Source organism: Balaenoptera acutorostrata, chromosome 3 (assembly GCF_949987535.1).
Source record: "Balaenoptera acutorostrata chromosome 3, mBalAcu1.1, whole genome shotgun sequence".
In the NCBI taxonomy this organism is placed as follows: Eukaryota; Metazoa; Chordata; class Mammalia; order Artiodactyla; family Balaenopteridae; genus Balaenoptera; species Balaenoptera acutorostrata.
In genome coordinates this window covers 52,077,038-52,102,656 of record NC_080066.1, presented here as the reverse complement: position 1 = coordinate 52,102,656, position 25,619 = coordinate 52,077,038, and the positions used below count along the sequence as shown (strand labels likewise).

Sequence of the window (25,619 nt, the reverse complement as noted above, 5' to 3'; positions counted from 1 at the left end):
CAAACAGACGCTTAGTCTTTAGTTTTGAGGGAAATGCAAAATAAAACTATAATGAGCTGACTATATAGCCACTAGAATAGCCACAATTAGAAGACTGAAAATACCAAATGTTGGCAAGGATATGGAGGAACTGGAACTCTCATACATTGCTGGTGGGAATATAAGTGGTACAGATACTTTGGAAAACAGTTTAGCAGTTTCTTTCAAAGTTAAAAATATGTTTACCATGCAAACCAGCACTTCTACTCATAGGTATTTACCTAAGAGAAAAGAAAACATAAGCCCACAAAAAGCCTGTACACAAAAAAGAAATAAAATCTAAAATTAAAAAAAAAAAAAAAGAAATAAAATCTAAAATTAAAAAAAAAAAAAAAGCTTGTACACAAATGTTGTTAGCAACATTATTCATAACAGCCCAAACTGAAAACAATCTAAATGGCCAATTAACTGGTAAGTAAACAAAATATGGCATATCCATACAATAAAATATTACTCAATAATAAAAAGAAACAACCTACTAAAACATAAAAGAACATACAAGTAAAAAAAATCTATGCTAAGTATAAAATAAGCCAGACAGGAAAGACTGCATATTATTGTACATGATTCCATTTTTATGAAATTTCTAGAAAAAGCAAAGCTATTTATAAAAATAGAAACAAGATTAATAGTTGGATGGGGGTGACAACAGGGGCTAGCAACAAACAGGCAATAGAGAATTTTCTGGGATGATGGATATATTCTAAAATTAGACTGTAATAAGGCTTCCTCAACTATGTACATTTAATAAAATTCAAGAAACTGTACATATAATAAATTTTATGCTATGCAAATTGTACCTCAATAAAGCTATTTTAAAAAATCAATGGGCAACAGTTTAAATAAATTATTAACTCATGCTAGGAACAAAATTACTGACATTGTCATAAAGTTTAAAAAGATATTGTCTAGAAGACTTTTAAAAGTGATATGGAGGAAAAAAGTTATGTATACATCACACTTTGTAAATCAGTTCTAGATACTGCCCTAGAGATAAGGAAATCAAAGTTCTATCCCTTGCTTTACCATTTACGTATCATAACTTTACATGTGTTTCTGATTTAGAAGTAGAAATATAAACTATGGATAGGAAATAAACAGACATAGTATGTAAATCCTCATACCCTATTATGTCATGTCTTTTAGCAGGAGAAGCAAATTTTCAAGACTGTCTTTCTATACCTTTTATAAAATTAAATCTTCAGAGTCAGTACAAATTAAGGATGTTGCATATTAGTGAGAGAAGGAATATCAGAACCCATCAAGTTAAAACCTACCTACCAAATTGGATAAGAAAATGGAGAAGCAGGGATCAAGTAACATTAATTTTATAGGCTGTTGTTTTATTGAAAGTGATAGTTCATAAAGCTCCATGGCATTCTAGGTATGGGAAACTTAAAATAGCTTTATCTATTAAGTTCAAAAGCAATTTCACAGGACACCATAGGCAAACCAAGAACAGTCAACTAAAATACGTATGGTGATTGGCACTTTATAAAAAAAATTCTTAAGAAGTAGAGAATAGGTAAAATTATTACTAATTGTTGATTTACAGATCTGATTTGATCTACTATATTAAGAACCTGAAAAGACAAACAGATTAAAACTTTCATTTTTCCTGTATTTAAAATTAACAGTATTCTGTAGTCTGTATTTCATATATCACTCCCTAAAAAAAATATAAGTATTTGGTTCTTAAATTGCTAAATAATTTAGGAATTTGTTATGTGTAGAATACATATTCAATTATGCCATTGGATCATTTCACTTTAAGTGAAAAAGTCATGGAAATTTATCCCTGAAGACCCCACTTGTGGGTATAAAGACTGGAAGACAACACTCCATATACACAAGCCAGTATGAGTGATTATTCCTTCACTGGTTATGCACTGATACAGAAAAACTGTCTCACATTTTCAAATGTGTAGTATTCAGCCTCCTGATGATCTCAGGTAATAAAAGAATTGCACCGCAAAAATCATAATTTGGGTTTGAGATATATACAACAACATGCATAACTGTGCATACTTTAAAAAATATTTTCCAATGTATATTTGCTCTGCTTTAAGTTAAACATATTTTTCAAAGCATCAAAGACAGCAGAGTAGAAGGATGTGCACTTACCTCCTCTTGAGAGAGCACTGAATTCACAACTAACTGCTGAACAACCACTGACAGGAAGATGCTGGAACCCACCAAAAATGATACTCCACATCCAAAGACAAAGGAGAAGCCGCAGTGAGATGGTAGAAGGGGCTCAATCACGATAAAATCAAATCCCATACCCGCCAGGTGGGCAACCCACAAACTGGAGAACAATTATACCACAGAAATTCTCCCATTGGAGTGAAGGTTATGAGCCCTACATTTGATGACTATACTACAAAGCTATAGTCATCAAAACAGTATGGTACTGGCACAAAAACAGAAATATAGATCAATGGAACAGGATAGAAAGCCCAGAAATAAACCCACAAACCTATGGTCAATTAATCTACAACAAAGGAAGCAAGACTACACAGTGGTGTAAAGACAGTCTCTTCAACAAATGGTGCTGGGAAAACTGGACAGCTACATGTAAAACAAATGAAATTAGATCATTCTCTAACACCATACACAAAAATAAGCTCTCAAAGTGGATTAAAGACCTAAATGTGGACTTCCCTGGTGGCGCAGTGGTTAAGAATCCGCCTGCCAATGCAGGGGACATGGGTTCGAGCCCTGGTCTGGGAAGATCCCATGTGCTGCAGAGCAACTAAGCCCACGTGCCACAACTACTGAGCCTGCACTCTAGAGCCCGTGTGCCACAACTACTGAAGCCCATGCGCCTAGAGCCTGTGCTCCACAACAAGAGAAGCCACCGCAATTAGAAGCCTGCGCATCACAACGTAGAGTAGCCCCCACTCACCACAACTAGAGAAAGCCCGCATGCAACAATGAAGACCCCATGCAGCCAAATGAATTAATTAAATAAAATAAATAAATAAAACAATAAAAAAATTTTTTTAAGTAAAAAAAAAATTTTTTTAAAGATTTAAATGTGAGACTGGGCACTATACAACTTGTAGAGGAAAACATAGGTAGAACACTCTCTGACATAAATCACAGCAATGGGCTTCCCTGGTGGCAAAGTGGTTAAGAATCCACCTGCCAATGCAGGGGACACGGGTTTGAGCCCTGGTCCAGGAAGATCCCACATGCCGCGGAGCAACTAAGCCTGTGTGCCACAACTACTGAGCCTGTGCTCTAGAGCCCACTTACCACAACTACTGAGCCCGCACGCCACAACTACTGAAGCCCGCACACCTAGAGCCCATGCTCCACAACAAGAGAAGCCACCACAATGAGAAGTCCACGCACCGCAACAAAGAGTAGCCCCCACTCGCCACAACTAGAGAAAGCCCATGTGCAGCAACAAAGACCCAGTGCAACCAGAAAAAAAAAAATCCCAGCAATATCTTTTTCAATCCATCTCCCAGAATAATGGAAATAAAAACAAAAATAAACAAATGGGACCTAATTAAACTTAAAAGCTTTTGCACAGCAAAGGAAACCATAAACAAAATGAAAAGACAACCCACAGATTGGGAGAAAATATTTGCAAATGATGTGACCGAGAAGGGATTAGTCTCCGAAGTTTACAAACAGCTCATAAGGCTTAATATCATCAAAACAAACAACCCAATCAAAAAATGGGCAGAAGACCTAAATAGACATTTCTCCAAAGAAGACATACAGATGGCCAAGAGGCATATGAAAAGATGTTCAACATCGCTAACCATTAGAGAAATGCAAATCAAAACTACAATGAGATATCACCTCACACCAGTCAAAATGGCTATCATCAAAAAATCCACAAACAATAAATGCTGGAGAGGGTATGGAGAGAAGGGAACCCTCCTAAACTATTGGTGGGAATGTAAATTGGTACAGTCACTATGGAGAACAGCATGAAGGTTCCTTAAAAAACTAAAAATAGAGCTCCCATATGACACTGCAATCCTATTCCTCGGCATATGTCTGGAGAAAAACATGATCCGAAAGGATACATGCACCCCAGTGTTCATTGCAGCACTTTTTACAATAGGCAAGACATGGAAGCAACCTAAATGTCCATCGACAGAGGAATGTACAAAGAAGATGTGGTACATATATACAATGGAATATTACTCAGCCATTAAAAAGAATGAAATAATGCCATTTGCAGCAACATGGATGTACCTAGAGTGTCACACTGAGTGAAGTAAGTCAGAGAAAGAGAAATATCGTATGATATCACTTATATGCAGAATCTAAAAAGAAATGATACAAATGAACTTATTTACAAAACAGAAACAGACTCACAGACTTAGAAAACAAACTTATGGTTACCCGGAGTGGGGGTAGGATGGGGGGAAGGGATAGTTAGGGAGTTTGGGATCGACATGTACACAATGCTATATTTAAAATGGATAACCAACAGGACCTATTGTATAGCACAGGGAACTCTGCTCAATGTTATGTGGCAGCCTGGATGGGAGGGGAGTCTGGGGGAGAGTGGATACATGTATCTGTATGGCTGAGTCCCTTTGCTGTGTACCTGAAACTACCGCAACATTGTCAATCAGTTATACTCCAATATAAAATAAAACATTAAAAAAAAAAGCATTTTTTAATGCATTTATAAGAATATTTCTTTGGTTACTCGACTAAAGATTTAATAATTAAAATTTTAATCTTATTTTACTTGTAAGAAATTTGTACTTTCCTTCATAAAAATGTACATTTATATTTTAAAAAGAGGTAAAAATGGATGAAGGAAAGAGAAATTCTGAGATCTATTACTCTAAACATCTATGTATCTTTCAGCTATTTTTTCCAACAAACTTTTGTGTTAGGACCTAAATGTATGTGTAAATAATATGACTCCTACAAAACCTGCTGTTATTCCTAAAAAAATAAATAATAAGACACTAATATTGGTACTATAAATTCATACTAAAGTGATGAATACCAAACTTTTTAAATTAAAAAGAAAAAAGTCATCAAGACAGACCTGCCAGACTTTGATTCTCTTTCAGAATAAGTCAGGAGCAGGGAAGTCAGCAGATCCAGCTAAGAAGTAGAAGAGACATACAACCAACTAATAGCATTTGTTATAAGCATATAAGGACATTCATTTTTTGAACCCTTTGTCACTTCCATAGCCACAGTTTTTATTGCAAGTTCTCTCACTACCTTATAAATACCCAGTGAAAACTACAACAAATTGCTCAAAAACATCAATGTATCTGCTTAATATGTTGATTTTTTATAAAGAAATTGAAAAAAACCCAAAGAACTGTGATGCCAATTGTGTGGGGTGGGGGCAGGGTGAATTTGGTAACAAACTAAATTTTGTTTAATTACTTCTCATTACATCAATCCTTGGCAGATCATAATGCTTTTTCTGCACTAAAACAATCATTAATTTTAAAATTACTTGCAGAACAGACAATCTGATTTAAATTAAAACCTTTAACAAGATAAAACAGAGGAAGTAACCAATAAGCATGTTCAAATAACACATGAAGAAACAAAACAAAATATTTTACATGTTGAAGACATAATTTTTTAAGAAATACATATTTCAGCACATCACCTATATTCTGCCAGTTAATTTTTCTCCACAATTGTATTAACATGAAACTGTAATTTTCTGATTATATCACAAAACAACAGTATACTGAAATCAAGGTAGAAAAATCAATTAAAACCATACAACAACCATGAAAATATAACCTTTGTTTATGTATCTATTTAATACTTGCCTTTCCCAAAGATTGCTTAATAAATGCAGTATATCAAATCACTCTATTAACATAAGAAAAACATGCTGAATACTTGAAAGCTATGAATGAACTGCATAAAAATGAACTACAAACCCAAGTTATGCCATATCAAAAGGTATGATAGAAATTACTCCATGCCACCTCCAAAATACTGCAAGTTGATTTGAATAAAAAAGTAAAATCTCTGAATTCCCATTAATAGGTTGTGCGTAAGAAAATACATAAGTTCTGAAGAAAGTTTATTCCAAAAGATTAAGAATACTTCTACAGGGCCTCTCCCTGGCAGTCCAGTGGTTAAGACTTCACCTTCCAATACAGGGGGTGTGGGTTCGATCCCTGGTCGGGGAGCTAAAATCCCACATGCCTCGCGGCCAAAAAACCAAAACAGAAGCAATATTGTAACAGACTCAATAAAGACTTTAATAATGGTCCACATCAAAAAAAAAAAAAAAATCAAAAAAGAACACTTCTACAATTATCAGGGGTTTTTTTTCTTTTAATATTCCTAATTCCTGGTCTTCAAAATAAACAAATGATTATTACCCAACATGGGCTTCTATTCCGGCAACCACACACTTTTAGCAAATTATTTCAATGAAGGATTGAAATAATCCTCGAAGGATTTTAATTGGGGAAGTAGTTTACCAAATCTGTATTTTAGAAGGATAATCCTGGAAGCAGTGTGGATGATAGACTATGAGACAGATACATTTCAAAGACAAAATAATGGAAAATATCCAACTCCAAGTCATTTGCTCTTGCACACCACGTAAACATCAGCTCAGTCCCTCACATCATGCCTGACTTCTCTTTAAACTCTCTTCACTGACCTCAGTACTGTCTTCAAGGTTCCCATACAGCACCAAGCTTGTAATAGACCATGGAGTAGAAAATTCTGTACAGAAAGGGAAGAGAAGCAGCACTGCGTGTGAAGTGAATTTGGCAGTATTCCCCTTAAAAGATTTCAAATTAGATCACTGCTGTGATGATATTAGCTGCTTTGAAATCTTTTCACAAAGGAATGGGCCACAGAAAGGAATTCAACATGCCTTAGCCAATAGTATGATGGGAGAGGCTTTCCAAGTCTGAGGGACCAACTTTTCTCCTTTTGCTTTTTTTTAAAAGTATCATCAGAATGAACTTTTGTGTTTCTGACATTTGGGAAGTTTTCCACCACTTCCCTTCACACCTTTCCTAAAAAGGAGTATTTTCTGTATTTATTTGCACTGAGAAGGATGCATAGTCCAGAAAACAATTTTTTTTCTTTTAGAAGAATTTTAATGGTCATTTTGATTCTAAGACTTTTGCCCAATTTTCAAAACTTGTAAGAGTTTTAAAATACAATTTAGAAGTTTTAACTCTATTTGTAAACAGATTTTACAATATGTAATAGTATTGACAGATTTTTTTTCTGATAAATCTGTTTTATCTAATCTAGTACACCAAAATAATTTTATGTAAAAGTCTGAATTAAAAATCTATATAATACTATAAAGTTACTAATATATGTTTAACTATATAGTATAAAGGTAAATTTACGAATAAAGTACTATATGTGTTACAAAGAGACTAATAAAGTAGATGGAAGTCTATAAGAGACACTGAAAGAACAGGTTATGAATATGAGTTTAGGACTCTGGTAGACAATTTATTCATTTATTCAGTGGTCACCTAGCAAACTGAGGGTAGGTAGATTGCTAGATTTTTATCCCTATATCCATTAGTTGCCAAAGTATCTGAACCACTTGGCACACTACCAAGATAATGACCAACTACTAACACACTCGATACTTCTTTCTCTTCTCCATCTAGTCTTTTTTTTTTTTAAATAAATTTATTTATTTATTTTTGGCTGCATTAGGTCTTCGTTGCTGCGTGCGGGCTTTCTCTAGCTGCGGCTAGCGAGGGCTACTCTTTGTTGTGGTGCACAGGCTTCTTATTGCAGTGGCTTCTCTTGTTGCAGAGCACAGGCTCTAGGCTTGCAGGCTTCAGTAGTTGTGGCACACGGGCTCATTAGTTGTGGCTCACAGGCTCTAGAGCATAGGCTCAGCAGTTGTGGCACACGGGCTTAGCCGCTCCACGGCATGTGGGATCTTCCCAGACCAGGGCTCTATCCCGTGTCCCCTGCACTGGCAGGCGGATTCCTAACCAATGTGCCACCAGGGAAGCCCTCCACCTAGTCTCTTCTTTGGAAGTTCATAGTTTAAACTATTTGACAATAAAATATTATAAGCTCCTTTGAAACCTGGCTCTGGATTTTGTACCCCTTCACTGTCCCCAGTTCCTCTAGTACATAGCATGGTATTTTGAACCAACAAATACTTTTCTGTTGAGTAGGTGAAACAGTAAGTGCCCCAGGTCATGTAGATAACCCTGTAAAATAGAGAAAATCTATTTACATATATTGATGACTATACATATATAGCCTGGTAACACCAGATGGGACTCTGCCAGAGATTAATTATTTACATTTTTTTAGTGAGAAAAGTGCTAGCTAGTTATTTTGCCAGTACTGATGTAGAATCAGTGAAAAGCTGTCTCACTAGGAAGGTAAATCACCCTGAATTACTATGGTATCCACCCAAGGAGGGTAATACGGGGGTGAACAACCTTGATTATTTGGCGGCAGTGGCACAGTAAGATCCTTTGTGCTTTGAGGATTCAAAAAGAAAGCTGCTCTCTTCTCCCTTTCAGTTGATCACTAAAGAAGAAAGAGAACACAGGCACAGTGAAACCAGGGCTGACCCAGTGTTCCTGGGGCCACCCATCATTCCTAGAAACTGAAACTCACGGAATGCAAACGTGGAGCACCTCTGACCAGGCCTGTACCTACAGGAGTGGGGTCAGCACCTCTGAAGAGTCACAGCAGCCTGCACTACTATCTGTCAGACTATGCCAATGAATTTTCAGCAGGTGGGCAGCAAGCAACAGGGGAAACTCTAGAGTGATTGGGCTTCCTAGGAAGCCTGTCCTCTGCAGGAAGAAGGCTGACCCCAACCTCCACATTAGACCAGTGAGCATAAAGATTTCAGAATAACTTGGTGGCAACAGGACAGAGCTAAGAAGAGATACTAAATTTCATTTTAATAAAGCAACAGAGGCTCAACTGGAGGAAAAATAAATTTTAAGAAAAGTGATAAACTTGACCATACTTGAAGCCTGAGTTTTAGAACAATTCATGCTAGTTATATGTAGTATGTATTTCTGTTTTTGCATGCTTTTATCCATTTAAGTACAACATAGACTGCTTTTCTTTTTTTATAAATTTATTTATTTATTTATTTTTGGCTGCATTAGGTCTTCGCTGCTGCACGCGGGCTTTCTTTAGTTGCGTTGAGCGGGGGCTACTCTTCGTTGCAGTGCATGGGCTTCTCATTGTGGTGGCTTCTCTTGTTGTGGAGCACGGGCTCTAGGCATGCAGGCTTCAATAGTTATGGCACGTGGACTCAGTAGTTGTGGCACGTGGGCTCTAGAGCACAGGCTCAGTTGTTGTGGCGTACGGGCTTAGTTGCTCCGCGGCATGTGGGATCTTCCCAGACCTGGCTCGAACCCATGTCCCCTGCATTGGCAGGCAGATTTTTAACCACTGCATCACCAGGGAAGCCCCTAGACTGCTTTAACGTTTTCAATTTGGGCTAAAAAATCCTTCCCTTTTTGGTATGCAGAACAATTTTTCAAAGATAAAACCATTTAAAAAAAAAAACAGGCTGATTTATATAGCAGATGTAAGCAACATCTTTTCTGACTCCTAGTTACATTTTGCTGTTTGTCTGCTACCATAATCTTCTCTCATGGGAATTCACAGAGTTTACAGTAAATCACAGCACCAGGATTCTCTTTACTATCAAGGGGCAGCTGGATTTTCTGATTCTTCTAATATTCATTGGCCTTTGTGGCCAATGGTGAATCACAAAGTATTTGGCAAGTTGCTCTGCACTGATGGAAATCTTTCTCCAGTAATCCTTTATTTGTAAGTACACTGTACTTCCCTTCATAATAGATAATGTAATTTTACTTAAGTTAGAAAAAGCCTTTGGAAGAAAATGAGTTTAAATTTATTCTGTAACAAATAATGCTATAGTTTTGATACTGGAAGTAGGAGAAGGCAACATATTAATGTTTAAATGGCATACAAGTTATATATATAAAAGAATGCAGGTAAGCAATCAGATGAGAAATCAAAGAACATCTAATAGGACTTCCACTTCCAGATATGACAGGGACACTGATACCAGACTTGCCTCCCACCAAAATATAGCAATAAAACTAGTCAAAAATATATGAGGCAACTGCTTTCAAGCAACAAACAGGAAACAAAGGACTCTGATCATTGAAATAAGGTAAACACCCCTTGTGTCCCAAGCTGGACAAGGCTTTCTTGCCCACAACACAGGGAAGTGGAACCCAAGTAGAACCTTGCAGTCTCACAGTGCTAAAGAGACAGAGATCACAGTTTGGGAGGCTGAAGCAGCTGGAAAATGCAAGACAAGGTACCAAAGAGGAAACAGCTGTGAGAGGGTGAAGAGGGGCTTAATAAATAACATATGGGAGATCACAAAAGAAGTTACTGGAGTAGAAGACAGATACACAGATATCATCCAACCTCTAGATAAGGAGGAAAAAAAAAAGATTAAAAAAAGAACAAAGCCTCAGTGACCTGTGAAACATTATCAAATGATCTAATGTGTGTAACTGGAGTTCTTGAAAGAAAAAAAAAAATGTGGGGCTGAAAAATATATAAAGAAATAATAACAGGTAACAGGAAACTTCCCAATTTGGGAATCAAGAAAAGCCCTTGCAGGATAAATATAAAAAATCCTACATCATGGTACATCATAGACAAACTGCTAACACCAAAGATAAAGAGAAAAATTTTAATATAGCCATAGAAGAAGACATATATGGGGTAACAATGATACAAATTACAACTGACTTCTCATCAGAAACAATGGGATCAGAAGACAATGGAAAGCTGTATTTAAAAGTGCTAAAAAAAATTGTCAACCCAGACTCCTATATCCTGAGAAAATATGCTTCAAAGTCAAAGGTTAAATAGACATTTTTGCATTAAGAGAAACTGACATAGTTCAGTAGAACTATGACAGTAGAACTGCACTACAAGAAATATTAAAGAAAGTATCAATACTTTAGGCTGAAGAGAAATGATACCAAATAAAAAAGAGATCTACAAGAAAGAATGAAGAGCACGGGAAATGATAAATATATGGGTAAATACAAAGAATATCTTTTTAAAAAATTATTGTGATTTCCTTTAAAGATAACTGACCATTGCAAAATAAACATTATATTGTAGGGTTCATTAACATATATAGATATAAAATACATGATACAATAACACAAAGGAAGGAGGGTAAATGGAAGTATACTATTGGAAGGTTCTTTTTTTTTAATATTTATTTATTTATTCATTTATTTTTGGCTGCTTCAGGTCTTAGTTGCGGCACATGGGCTCCTCATTGCAGCACAAAGACTTCTAGTTGTGGCATGCTGGCTCCAGAGCACGTGGGCTCTGTAGTTGTGGCACGCGGGCTCCAGAGCGTGTGGGTTCTACAGTTGCAGCACATGGGCTCTCTAGTTGTGGCATGCAGGCTCCGTAGCCCTACGGCATGTGGGATCTTAGTTCCCCGACCAGGGATCAAACCCGCATCCCCCACACTGGAAAGTGGATTCTTAACCATTGGACGACTAGGAAAGGCCCTGGAAGGTTCTTAAAATTTATATTAAGTGGTACAGTATCCTAAGTAAGCTGCAATAAGTTAAGGGTGCATATTGTAAACTGTAAAGAAAAACCAGTAGAGGAAATAAAATGGAACACTAAAACATACTCAAGTAATCCAAAAGAAGACAGAAAGTAGGTAGAGGAAGAAAGGTAGAGAGGAACAAAAACCAAATTGTGGTAGCCTGTGAGGGAGGAGAACTTAATGCCAATAGGAAAATAAAAAGTCAAAAGAGTTGTCACTTACACCCTAACCATGAGAAGAAGTTGGATAAGCTACATAATTATAGTTTCTAAAATTTTTCAGAGACTGAGGACACCCAGAAACCAAAATCAACTCCAAAAAGTGATAAGCCCATTTTAAAACAGAAGAGATTTCCAGTTGCTATCACCCTTGACTGTAATGGGAAGACAAGGAATCTGCCACAGACAAGCACTAAAAAGAAACCAGTCTACCTTTGAAGGGCTATGTGTGGACTGGCATACCAGCATAGAATCCAGAGCAGCCCCAGACACAGAGAGAGGCTGTATGAACTACCTGGCCCCCCTTCACACTAACTCTTTTCCACTAGTTTTCACCAAAAATGGGGGCAAGAGAAGAGAGCTGAGATCATCTCCCCAAAGTCCTCTAGGCCTTGAGCTAAGGAAGACTTGAGGAATGGAAGATAACAGGAAAGCCAAGAGAAACTTTGCAGAGGCAAAGACCCACCTTCAGAGTACAGGGCAGCCATACACAGGTCAACGATGGGGCAGCAGGGCTAAAAGAGCTCTCAAGGCACAGAGAGCAAGGGGCAGAACTAGAGAGCAAAGAGAATTCTTCAGCAACCTAAATCCGGCCACTGGTCTGTAAAGCAGGGAGATACTGCCTACAATTCAAAAAGAAGATTTGGAATAGTCCACGAATACATTAGAAGGTGCTCAATACCATTAGTCAAGAGGGAAAGACAAATTCAATTAAATACAAATTAAAACAATGTAATGTAACTTCACATCCATTACTACAGCTAAAATAAACAAACAAAGCCAAAAACAGACAACACCAAATACTAGCAAACATGCAGAGTAACTAGAACTCTCATATATTTCTGTGAGAAGTGTAAAATGGTATAACTATTTTTAAAACTGCTGGGCAATTTCTTATAAAGCTAAGCATACACCTATATTATGAATCACATTTCTACTAATAGGTATTTACCCAAGAGAAATAAAAACGTATGTCCATAAAAAGTCTTATACAAGAATGTTTATATTAGTTTTATTGATAATAGCCCAAAGCTAGAAAAAACTGACATGTCCATTAAGAGGAAAGTAAATTATAAATTGTATGTTTATACAATGGAATTCTACTCTGCAATAAAACAGGATGAACTACGGACACATGCAACAGCATGGATGCATCTTGAAACCATTATTTTGAGTGAAAGAAGTCAAACAGAGAACATACTATATGTTCCCATTTATGTTATTTTCAACAACAGACAAAATTAATCTATGGTAAGAGAAATCAGAATAGGGTTTGCCTATAGCAAAAAGATTGACTGGAAGTGGCATAAGAGAACATTCTGGGTTAATGGAAATGTTCTGTATCTCAAATAAGATGTTGGTTACATGGGTATATACATTTATCAAAACTCACAATTGTACACTTGAGCATTTCACTGTATGTAAATTTTACCCCAATTAAAAAATAAACAACTTTAAGAGAGGACAAAAATATGAAGAACAAAAGTTAAAAGAAAAATAATACAAGAGAGGAGAAAACCATGATAATTGTTAAAGTTAGATATTGGGTATATGGGGGCTTACTATTCTATTCTGTCTACTTTTGATTGTGCTTAAAATTTACCACAATAAAAAGTTTTTTTAAAAGGCAACTGAATAATAGTGCATTGTGTATTTGAAGTTTGCTAAGAGAGTAGATCTCAAGTGTTCTCACCACACACTCACACAAAATGTAACTTTGGGAGGTGACAAATATGTTAATTAGTTCGATTGTAGTAATCATTTCACAATATATACATATGTCAAAACATCACACTGTATACTTTAAATATGTACAATTTTTACTTGTGAAAAATGAACAAAAATTAAAAATAAATTTTTAAATATCACAGTAAAAAAAGCCAAAATATTCATTTAACCTTTTCCATATGGTATTTAAAATATAAACCCACAACACTCATTGCCAAATAATATACAAAGTTATTGAAAAAAAGGGAGGAGGGACTGGATCTGCTCAGAAAAATAGTGCTTCAGGTTCCAAAGTTCTTACACCATAGACTATGATTTCAATAACATTAGCCAGAAGATTTTTTTGTGGGGGAGGTAATTTGGAACCAAGTTAAACCCAAACTATTAAATTAGTCTTATCTTTCAGGTTGGGGTCTATGGACCAAGTCTGGAAGATTTTGAAAGCAGATATACCAAGCACCTCTCTTCATCCATGGTGCATGATGTCTGTGAGAACTTGTCAGAGCTCCACACATATCACCTAGGTGGACCACTTCAGTGTTTTCTGGCCATTGCTCCACTACCAGTATCCATATCGCTGTGGCTGAGGACTTTCCTGAAACTGCAGAAGGCTGCTGCTCTGTCCATGTGTGTACATGTGCAGCATGCCAGAAGTAACAGAGAATTAACACCCACCCTCCCACCCAATCAGCTCTCAACCATAATTTTTGGAAGTTGATGTTGAAGTACTGTAGCTCTTTCAGCACTTTAGTGGGATGATTCTGAGGGATATGTTTCACACAGAATTAAGCTCTAGTTGCCCACTGTGGTGGCTGGTGTAGGAGTTCAGAGTATGCCACCCCAAAATATGCCATCCTGGTGTACTGATTATTTTAAGTTAAAGGCACTGAAAAACAGCAGATGCAAGAAGAGCACTCTAAGCTTCCTTCTTCTTCCTGAAAGCAGGAGATAAAATTCCCATGCAAAAGGTGTAACCCCCATATCAGGAGGAAGGAAGACATTCTTATGACCAGAGACAGGGAGGTGAGGCCAAACGACAAACAAACCTTGTTAAACCAAACCTTATCTTCCTAGTCACTTTTCTACAAATAACTGCCCTTGCTCAAACTCCTTTGTCTTGTCACATTTTCACAATTTACTACTCATTGTCCAACCTAGTATATATGTGTTTGGTTCTAACTACACTTCTTTGGGTCTTCATTTTTCTTATGAACGCTCCTGTGTACATGTAAAAATTACTAAATAAAATCTGTATACTTTTCTCCTGTTAATCTGTCTTATGTCAGTTTCTCAGGCCCAGCTACGGGGCCAAAGAGGGCAGTACACTTTCCCTATACCGACTTAGCAACATACTCTTTATAGCCTGTCTTCACATTTCTACACCCATCATCACCCCACGCCAATGATCTCTGTACCTCCTCCAAAATTACTTGAGTTCAGGTAAATAAATAAATAAATAAATAAATAAATAAATAAAATAGAAAGGGTACAAAGCATACTACAAAAAGGAAAAAACATGACAGAATGAACCACTTCACAGACATACTACTGATCATGCTGTTGCTAACCCTGGACTTCCTACTATTAATAAGAGCTTTTGCAATTTCAAAGCATAACAGTGAAGTAAATAGGAGAGTTCAATATACAATTAATCCTATACCCCAGACAGGCTGTTTTACGTCTTTGGGGCAGCTATGTTACATGGAGCTCTTTTGCTGACAATTCACAGAAGCCAGCTAGAGTTAGCTTAAGCGCAAAGTCTATGGGCCTTAAGAACAGAACCAGTGATTGGGAAATTAAAGAAAATTTAGAAAGTCTCTGCCTCCATCTTCTTTCTAGTTATCTACTTCATCTTTCTCTCCTTGTTTCCCAGTCCACATGGCTACTACCAGACCTCACAAGATTACACAGTATTGTATAGAAGCCCAGAGAGAAAGAGCCTGATTTTCTTTCTCAGCCTCCGCTGTTCTCTCTTGTTCTCTTTCCTTCTCCCACACCACCTGTTTCAAAATGCCCAGGGAGAGAAATGGTCCTGCTTGGGTCAGGTACCTACACCAGGACCAATCAACTGTGGAGAGAAAGCAATGTCACAAGGTAGAAAAATGGCAGTACTCTGCAATCCAATAGAATGGGGGAAAGGGACATTCCCAAAGAATGGGTATTGGCAAACAACCCAAGAGAATCAACTATATGAGTCATGGATCTGTTTGAGAAACTGATAAAAACATTGGACCTTCTTCACAGCAATATGTACACACTCACAAACACCAAACTGTCCATACAATTTGAGGGCATTCATGAAGCCCCTGTAATCCATTCTCAGATCCTAATTTTAAAACTCTCTATTATCCATTTAGATATTTTAAATGCTTAAAATTTTTTAAATACTGCTCTTAAATTTTCAAATTTTAAATACTGAATGTGAAATTACATTCAACGGTTTTTCAACCACAAAAAAATACACATAATAAAATATTAAGTCTTTCACAGGAATATAACACGTAAGAAGTCTATACTAATAACATGGACTAGGTAGAAGAGGCTAACAATCAGATATCAATTGGAGTCTACCGTCATCAAATGGACACTATATGGAGGTCCCTCACATTTTTTACTGCAGTTAAAATAACTTTTCCATAGTATGTCCCCAAAGACGGTCAAACACCTGGGGGATGTGTACCTAGCCCCTCTCCCATTCAAATCATAACACTTGAAATTACCTCATAAAGAGATACATAAAGTGATTCAAAAAATTAGTAAGATCTAGTGCATTGCTACTTATGATGGCCTAGAAAAAAAAGTCTATACATAGTTTAATCAAAAGTTTCTACTCAAAATACACAGTTATTACTGTATGCAATTTTCTCAAAACAAGCAAAACCAAACATAAACAACAGAAATAAGCTAGGGAAATAAAATCAGAAGTAAATGCCTCAAATCTATTATGAAACAGGTGAGATATAAATTTAAAATCATATTAAAGTAGTCAGGAAACCTATACCCTCCACTGGTTACTAGGAAGCAGTCAATGACATTAGTAGTATATCCTTAACCTCTGAGAGTATATAATGGAAGGAAATGGCCACATTTTACCACAAAATGTTCTTACATTACAGGAAAAGACAGAAAAATAGAAAACAAAGAACAATGTTTTAACAGAGAGTTGTGTTACTCAGACGTTCTTTAAATGTATAGAAAAAGGGGCTTATGAATACAGTACTATACCTATGCATTTTGATTCTACAACATATCTTGTATAAACTTCATATATGAAAATACTATGAAAATCTAAAATATTCAGTATTATATCCATGTGTTTTGACTCTATAATGTATCTTGTGTAAGTTTCATATATGAAAATACCCTGAAAATCTAAAGTATTATCTTTGCTGATATATTTTCTAGACAGTCTCTGAAAGAGAATCTAATTTCCTGAGTATGTGAATACATAAACTTGATGAAAGCTAGAATGATGAAACACCACTGAGTCTGATTACATACAATAAAATTTAAAGATCATATTCCCACACCATACTGAAAATTTTTGTATTAAGTAGAGTTGGACAAAGGAAGACTCTCATTATATGTGGTTAAAAAATATTTTTTTAAGCAGAGTCAACTGCTATACTAATTATCATTTTTGTATACAATATTGAACCTATATATGAAAGTCAGCACATAAAGTCTAAAAATTAATCAGCTACTGTGTTTCATTTAGAAATTTCTGTACTTGAAAAACTTTGGAGAAAGTATTTTTTAAATTATAAATTCATTCATGGATTTAACATGAATAGTTTTTAACAGTTTCACATGTCCCTGAAGTTCTATGACAGGTAGTAATTTGTAATTTTGGTTGAGTCACACATTTCACTCGGATACACTAAAAGACTAGTTGGTATTCCTGAGTTACTAGGTAGAAATAATCCCAGCCAATGTGAATGACATCTGTATTTTTTTTGCTCATTTTTGAATGCAGAGTAACTCTTATGTAATACCTGAAGCACAAGTTTTTTTTTAAATCATACTTCACTTTTTAAAAAAATATGTGACATGACACAGGACAGAGGAATCTGCAAATGTGTGGGTTCACAAAGGAAGGTCTCTGAATACCCCTTGTAAGAAAGTCAAAGGGTTTAATGGTAGCTCAGGAGAATGCAGGATTTTGGTACTATCAATAGGTACATCATAATCTAATAGGATGAACAGAAGGCAGAACTGACAATTAATTCTAGGACTCAAACTTAAATTCTGCTACTAAATTCTAGTATGATTTCACATTAAATCCAAGTTAACATACATCATTTACCTCACTAGAGAATGAGAGAAAACACTGTATGTATCTGCTTTTTGGACACTAAAATGCAAAGTTCATATAAATTCTCCTATGTGAAATTCAGAACTGAAGTAGCTTTTGGTACAAATATTTCACCAGGACAGTGATTTGAAGAAGCATTGATTCCAATGCACAACCATAGTAATTGTAGCTGAAAAACATAAATGCCACCTTCTCATGTTTGCATCAAGGAAAAGACTCTGAGTCATAGTTCATCCACATTCCTTAGCGTCATCCTCAAACAAGTAGACAATCAAATACTTACAAATATATCCAAAGCCCACTGCCTAGACACAAAGTAAGAAATATTAATAAAAATAGACTTGTAATATACAAGAAGCTCGTGTGCTACAGACTATGATTACCTGGAGGTAGGAATTGCAGTTGGTTATTAGCTAATCGAAGATGACGTAAAGCTCTCAGACGACCAATTTCTGGGCAAACAATTTCTAAGGCATTGTCACTAAGATCCAAACACTGTAGTTTTACAAGGGACCCAATGGCTTCGAAGAGAAAAGAAAGGTAAAAGCAAGATTAATTTGACCCAAGTGTTTTAAGACCAAACTTTAATGCAAGTACTCCAAGTTTAAATATTTTAATACTTAATATCCCTGTCTCCACGGCTGACATAATAGTAAAAACATATATCAAACTAAAATTTTTTAAAATTTTTATTGGAGTATAGTATCAAACTAAATTTTATGAAGTGATAACACTTCTACCTTAAAAAGAGCATGAATATAAGTCAGAAAGAGAAAAACAAATATCGTATATTAATGCATGTATGTGGAACCTAGAAAAATGGTACAGATGAGCCAGATTGCAGGGCAGAAGTTGAGACACAGATGTAGAGAATGGACATATGGACACCAAGGGGGGAAAACTGCGATGAGGTGGGGATGGTGGTGTGCTGAATTGGGTGATTGGGATTGACATGTATACACTGATGTGTATAAAACTGATGCCTAATAAGAACCTGCAGTATAAAAAAACAAACAAAACAACTAATACTAAACTTTCATTGGGTTATTTGTATGGAAATATGTTAATATAAATGTTTCAGACATTACATGAAATTTCTAAAAATCTTATATTTGTATTTGTATGGAAATATGTATGGAAATATGTTAATATAAATGTTTCAGACATTACATGAAATTTCTAAAAATCTTTTATTTGTATTTGTATGGAAATATGTATGGAAATATGTTAATATAAATGTTTTAGACATTACATGAAATTTCTAAAAATCTTATATTTGTATTTGTATGGAAATATGTATGGAACTATGTTAATATAAATGTTTCAGACATTACATGAAATTTCTAAAAATCTTATATTTGTATTTGTATGGAAATATGTATGGAACTATGTTAATATAAATGTTTCAGACATTACAGGAAACGTCTAAAAATCTTATATGTTCTGGTATAATGTTATAAGTAATAATCCTAGTTATTACTTTAAAATGTATATCTCAGAAATAACTAATTTTCTTGTCAACTGCATTATTATGAACTTTCATCAAATCTTTAACCATGGTCATTTTTAAGTCTTTTGTCATTTACAGACAGTTCTGGGTGTACTCTGATGATTTTGCAAATATGTTCCTATAAAAAGGTTTCATCTTCAAGAAATTCATGGAAAAGACTCTGACAAGTACAGGTTTCTGGTAACTGACTGTACTGCTGAACTGAATGAATAAGCATTTTCAGAACTCTAATGAAAAACTGATGAACTCATAAAAGTGCTAACAAAAGATCAAGATGAAAAAAAAAAGAAATTAATTACATGGGACTGAGTGAACTGATGAGGATGAGTATAATTTTTGTGACTTTCTGTCTGAATTAAAAAAAAAAATCCCACAAGGACTCAGGGGAAAAGAATATACAAATCAATTTTCACTGCAAAGTAAAGGAGCTGTTACAGTGGAGGATTACTGGACTGAATGTCAATATTATGACATAGTATAAGTGTGTTCCATGTTTGGTAATTGCAATCATTGTTGCTTTTGTTGTGGTCATCCATGTACAATGCTTGGTGTCAGTCTATTTATCTCTTGTAAAAATAAAATACAGTGTGTGTGTGTGGAAAAAAAAAAAAAAAAAAGAGCATGAATAAAAATGTTAAAACAATGTAAAAATTACTTGAATAAATAATTCATGAAATGATATATAAAGTCTTTTTTATCCAACCAAAATGCTTAACTGGATTTATTAAACTTAAAAGTTATCATTTTATTATTTACCCAATGACAGTTTATCTGATAATAAATTTTTACCTAACCATTATAACCATTTTAGACTTCTTAAATTTAATTTAATCGTAACAGTTAACTGGATTACTAATTAGAGGAAAAAAAGCTTTGAAACTAATAAAGATGCTCTATAATTAAAATTCCCTAATTTTCCAACCAAAATTGGTTTAAAGAGACAATCTGTTCTATTATAAACTATAATAGCACTATACTATCTGTTCTACTATTTAAATTATAGCACCTCCTAACTAAAAACTGGAAGTGCACTTACCTTCCGGAACCACAACTATGTTATTTGAGTGAAGATACCTAGAGGAAAAGAAGGGAAAAAACAGCTGTTATCATTCAGTACTTCTGTTAGATAATCACTCTGTAAAATGCTCACTTAGAGATTTATCAAATATAAAGGGACCAGATTTTCTTTCATACCCTACTCTAAATGTGTAACACAAAATATATGGTCATCACAGATAATTAATAATACTTTGAGAATAATATTGTATGCTAGAATTGCAAATATTAAAACTATTTGCTAATTTAGTTGCTATCTTAAAATTAAAACATACACAGTATTTTTTTCAACCTCATAAAACAAATTACTAGTTTCTCTAGTTCATTTTAAATTATTCAGGTTTTCAAAAAAACATCTATCGTGTAAAGAAAAGTCAACATCTATTGTGTAAAGGAAAATGCAACTTTTAGTTTTTAAAGGATAACTTCACAAAATAATCAAAGATATTTCAAGCCAGTATGGAGAACCAAAAATGAAGCAATTAAATACTCATCATTTACGATATCTGTAGAAATATTCAACTGTCAAGGTACAGAATATATTTCACAGCAAGAGGAATTTTGTAAATAAGAAATCAAATTCTTTTCTTAGGAAAAAAAAAAGTCTACCCGGCTGACAAGTCCAGGCAAGTCTAAGTAAATAACATTCCCCACTGAAATATCTTTAGCACTCTCTGGTGGAGACTTCATGCAATGGTCGGCAGCCAACTATTCAGAGCAAAACAACAGTGACCAATGAAAATCACATAATAATAATTTTAAAAATAAATTTAGATCATTGATTTTGAGACCAGAGAACTAGATTTTGATAAACTATTTTCAAACCTGTTGCCTTATTTATTATACCTCATAATCACTCTTCATATAGTATATTTTAAATAGAATTTAAAATTTTTCTTCTATATATTTTAGCCTAGTATCAAATGTTAAAATGTCAATGACACAGAATAAGAAAGATACAAAATTAATAAATTTAAGAAGATTTTTATATGCTGGATTAAATCAATTTTGTGTAGGTATTAACTTGCTGGGCCTAACACAATTTAAACAATTACACCATTCTATGATTCATTTTATTCCTTGTTTTGTGTATACAGAATGATTCCATATTTTACTTTTTTTTAAATGTTTCCATATTTTAAAATCAATATTCTTTAAACATTACTTTTAGGAAGAAATATCTAACTACTTTAACAGATTACTCTAAAAATTCTTTATGCCGGAAGACTGTATATAAGTAAGTGTACACACACATTTGCATGTATTACACAAAAGGCAGAGTGCCTAGACACCAAAATAAAGACATAACTGATTTTTCAGTAATCCACAAAATTTTTGCCTCAACTCCAATTCTACCTACAAAAAAGGACCTTAAAATGTCCAAGTCAAAATATGAACTAAAGTACTATTATCATTAAAATCAAAAAGTATATTTTAACATATTAAATTTATCTACATTATAATGAAAAGCAGTAAATGTTAGTTTAGAATGTTCCCAATCCTGACTACACATTAGAATCACCAGTGGTCTTCAAAATATAGATGTCCAAGGGCATCTCAACTCAAGTTGTTCTGATGTGCAGCCGATGAAAAATCATCACTGGTAGAGTAGATCAGAGTAGGTTCTGGAGCCAGACTGCCTGTACCTTAATAGCTATGTATCAGGGGAAAATTACTGACTTTTTCACTTTCTTAATCTACAGAAGTGGAGGATAATAGCACCAACAACATAGGGATGCTGTGAGGATTAAATGAATTAATAAATGTAAAGCCCTTAGAACGGAGTTCCATGAATGCCACTGTTATAATTATTATTGTTATAAGTCATTTGTAATCAAAGGCTTAGCAATTTTAAGTCACTTCTCTCTACTTAATTTTTGTAATTTCAAAGTAGTTAAAATGTTGGTGTTTTGACGTGACTGGTTTTCATCATGTTATTCTTCTACTCAAATAATGCAGGAACTCTCATTCACTGCTGGTGGGAATGCATGACTGTACAGCCACTGTAGAAAATGGTTTGGTAGTTTTTTAATAAAATTAAATATAGATATTTACTTAATAGTAATATGGCAATGCCAGTTTCTCAGTCTTGACAAATGTTCAATGAAATTGTAAGATGTAAATTGTAAGGAGAAACCTGGGCATACTGGAACTCTGTACTTACTATCTTTACAACTTTTCTGTAAATAAAAATTGCTCCAAAATTTAAAAAAAAATTTTTTATTAAAGGAACAGGACTTATACTTCCAGCCATGACGAAATAATAAGGACCAGATTTACCTAATTGCTATAAGCAACAAGAAAACCAGATGGAATATATGAAACAATTATTTTCAAATACTGACAAGAAGCAACTAGTACTATGTTCCCTGACAGAGAAGAAACAAGTGAGGTGAGCCACACAATGTCCACAGATTTATGCCTGGAGGCAAATTGTGTACTGTGGTACAAAAATGGGATCCCAAACAAAGAATGGCAGTCTCACTGAGTTATGAAGAAACATATCAGAGTTCAGGGAACCTGAGGCAGCTGGAAGTTGTGGGTACAGTTCTGGAGGAGAGGGCACTACTGAAAAAAAAACTTCAAGGGATCCTTTGACTCTTAGCTGAATTCTAAAATGCACTCCAGTCAAAAAGTAACTGAAAACCTATCAGCTGAACAGTCCACAGAGCTCATACAGGGCTAGAAAGCATTCAAGCTCTGAGCAGTAAGTGTACCAAATCCTTGTTGATCACTTGGTGCATTTAAATGAGATTCTAGAAAGGTCCTGTGTGGGTAATAGGGCTAAACTATCCCTTTAGTAGAAGTACTCTAGACCTGTCCTAACAAGCATAAAGACAGGCCATGAAAGGATCAAACTAAATTGCAAATAACTGCAGACCAGAACAAAGCACCACAAAAAGGAAGACAACAAAGTGTAGACACAATAAAGTATTCATAAGGCCCAGCATCTAATCAAAAAGTGTTAAGAATTAGGAAAATGTGACCAATAACCAGGATAAAAAACAGTTAATACAAACGGAACCAGTATGACACAAATGATGGAATTAGCAAATAAGAACTTTAAAACAAAACAACTATAATAACTATATTCGGGTATTCAAAGAAAAATATAAACATTGTGAGAGAAATGTTAACATATAAAGAAGACCCAAATAGAGCTTCTAGAGATCAAATATACAACAAACTAAGTGAAAATGTCACTAGGTTGGATTAACAGCTTATTAGATACTGAAGAAGAAAATACTACCAACCCTGAAGACAGAGAAATATAATTTGTCCTAACTGAAGTACATTTAAAAAAAAAAAAAAAGAACAGAACTGAACAGTGTGTCAGTGATTATGGGACCATATTAAACTAACAAACATGTAAGAGTCCCAGAAGCAGGGACCAGAGATAGGGGTATAGAAATAAATATCTAAAGAAATATGTTTAAAAAATCCAAATTTGATGCAAACTATAAAGACACAAACCCAAGAAGCTCAATGAATGTCAAGGATAAAGAAAAAGAAAACCACAACAAGGTACATCAAAATCAAATCCCTGAAAACCAATAGAAGAATCAGAAATTCTTCAAAGTAGCCCAAGGAAAAAAGACACATTACATACTGAGGAAGAAATATAGGAATGTCAGCAGATGTCTCTTCAGAAAGTATGCAAGCCAGAAGACAATGAACACCGTGAAAATGTTGAAAGGAAAGAAAAAAAGTAACTGGCAACCAAGAACTCTAATTCCAGAAGGCAAAATATACACATTTCAGAACTATGAAGATGAATGTAAAGCAAAAAACTATACAACTTTTAGAGAAAAAAAGGAGGAGAAAATCTTCAGGGCCTAGGACTAGACAAAGTTCTTAAATTTCTTAAAAACATGATACATAAAAGCAAAAATTGATAAAGTAGACCTCATCAAAATGTAAAACTTCTGCTCTACAAAAGAACATGAAAATAGAAGTTATACAGTGGGAGAAAATATTTGTAAACAACCTATACAACCAAGGACTGTTTTCTAGAATATGTAAAGAACTCTTAAAACTCTTACAACTAAAGAAAAATATCCAAATAGAAAATGAGCAATAGACATGAACAGACATTTCACTGAAGAAAAGATAAAGATCACAAGTACTTGAAAAGATGTTAAATTAATGTTATTAGCCATTAGAGAAATACAAATTAAAACCATAATTAGATAAAACCACACATCTATCTGAATGACAAAAATTAAAAATAATGACAACAAAATAATGCCAGTGAGATGTGGAGAAACTGGAATAATCACACATTGCCAAGGGAGAATGTAAAATGGTACAGCAAACCTGGGAAATTATATGGTAGTTTTTAATGAAACTACAAATTCAGATCAAAAGTGGCAGAGTAAGGGCCTCCAAAAATTCTTTTTTTGTAAAATCAACAATAATATTGGCAAAAATTATCAGAAGCTACATGTACAGAATTCTGGAAATTAACCAAAGACTTGCAGTAATACAGGGAGGGTTTATGTAAGAAAAATGGCAAAAATCTCAGTAAGAAGACTAAGCTGTGAACTTTGGGGTATTTTTACTTGCCCCAGTCCTATACCCTACTCTCCATCTCTGCAGAAGCCTGGAAAATCACTTTGCTTTTCACTTCAATTGCAGTAGCCTGGCTAGTACCTAAAGGGGCAGAACCAAGTTGGAGTTCATTTCCAGAGAACTGTCATTTGACTGTCTCATGGATCTCTGAAAGACCCCATTTGCAAGGCTGTTTTTAACTTGATCTAACTAGAAGCTTGCCCAGTACAAAAACCCTTTCCCCAATTGAGATAAATTACAGGCAATTGTTTAACTTCGCTGGTGCCTGAGGCACTAGATAACAGCTGGAGCAAACAATAGACAACCAAAAACCTTAAATGAAAAAGTTGGGGAAGGAGACTTCCGGAGGAACTCTGAAAAACTCTGGCATATTTCTAGAAATCTAGAAGGTCACATGCATGCCCAGAGCTGCACATATGCTCAGGAAAGACTTGAGAAGACCCTAAGCTCTCACCTCTGCTGGACTTGAAGCTCTACATAAGAAGTGAAATCTAAGGCAAAGTTGTCAATTGCCTAGCTGAGAGGGGAAAGCATGCCACAATACATATACAGAGACCCTCAGCAAGGACTGGGAGACTTAGCGGATTCAGGTAGGTAAGGAAATCTCTG

At 34.9% G+C, this 25,619-nt stretch overlaps 1 protein-coding gene across 2 annotated transcripts in view; it reads right to left on the bottom strand.

Moving 5' to 3' along the window:
* LRRC28 (leucine rich repeat containing 28) overlaps positions 1–25,619 on the bottom strand; it is a 186,026-nt gene that overhangs the window by 123,424 nt on the left and 36,983 nt on the right. For both annotated transcript variants that reach the window (XM_007191132.2, XM_007191134.2), the window contains 2 exons: positions 20,419–20,456; positions 18,256–18,393 (listed from right to left, as the gene is read on the bottom strand). In XM_007191132.2, the coding sequence (XP_007191194.1) occupies positions 18,256–18,393; positions 20,419–20,456 (176 nt within the window). The remainder of the gene's footprint in view (positions 1–18,255; positions 18,394–20,418; positions 20,457–25,619) is intronic.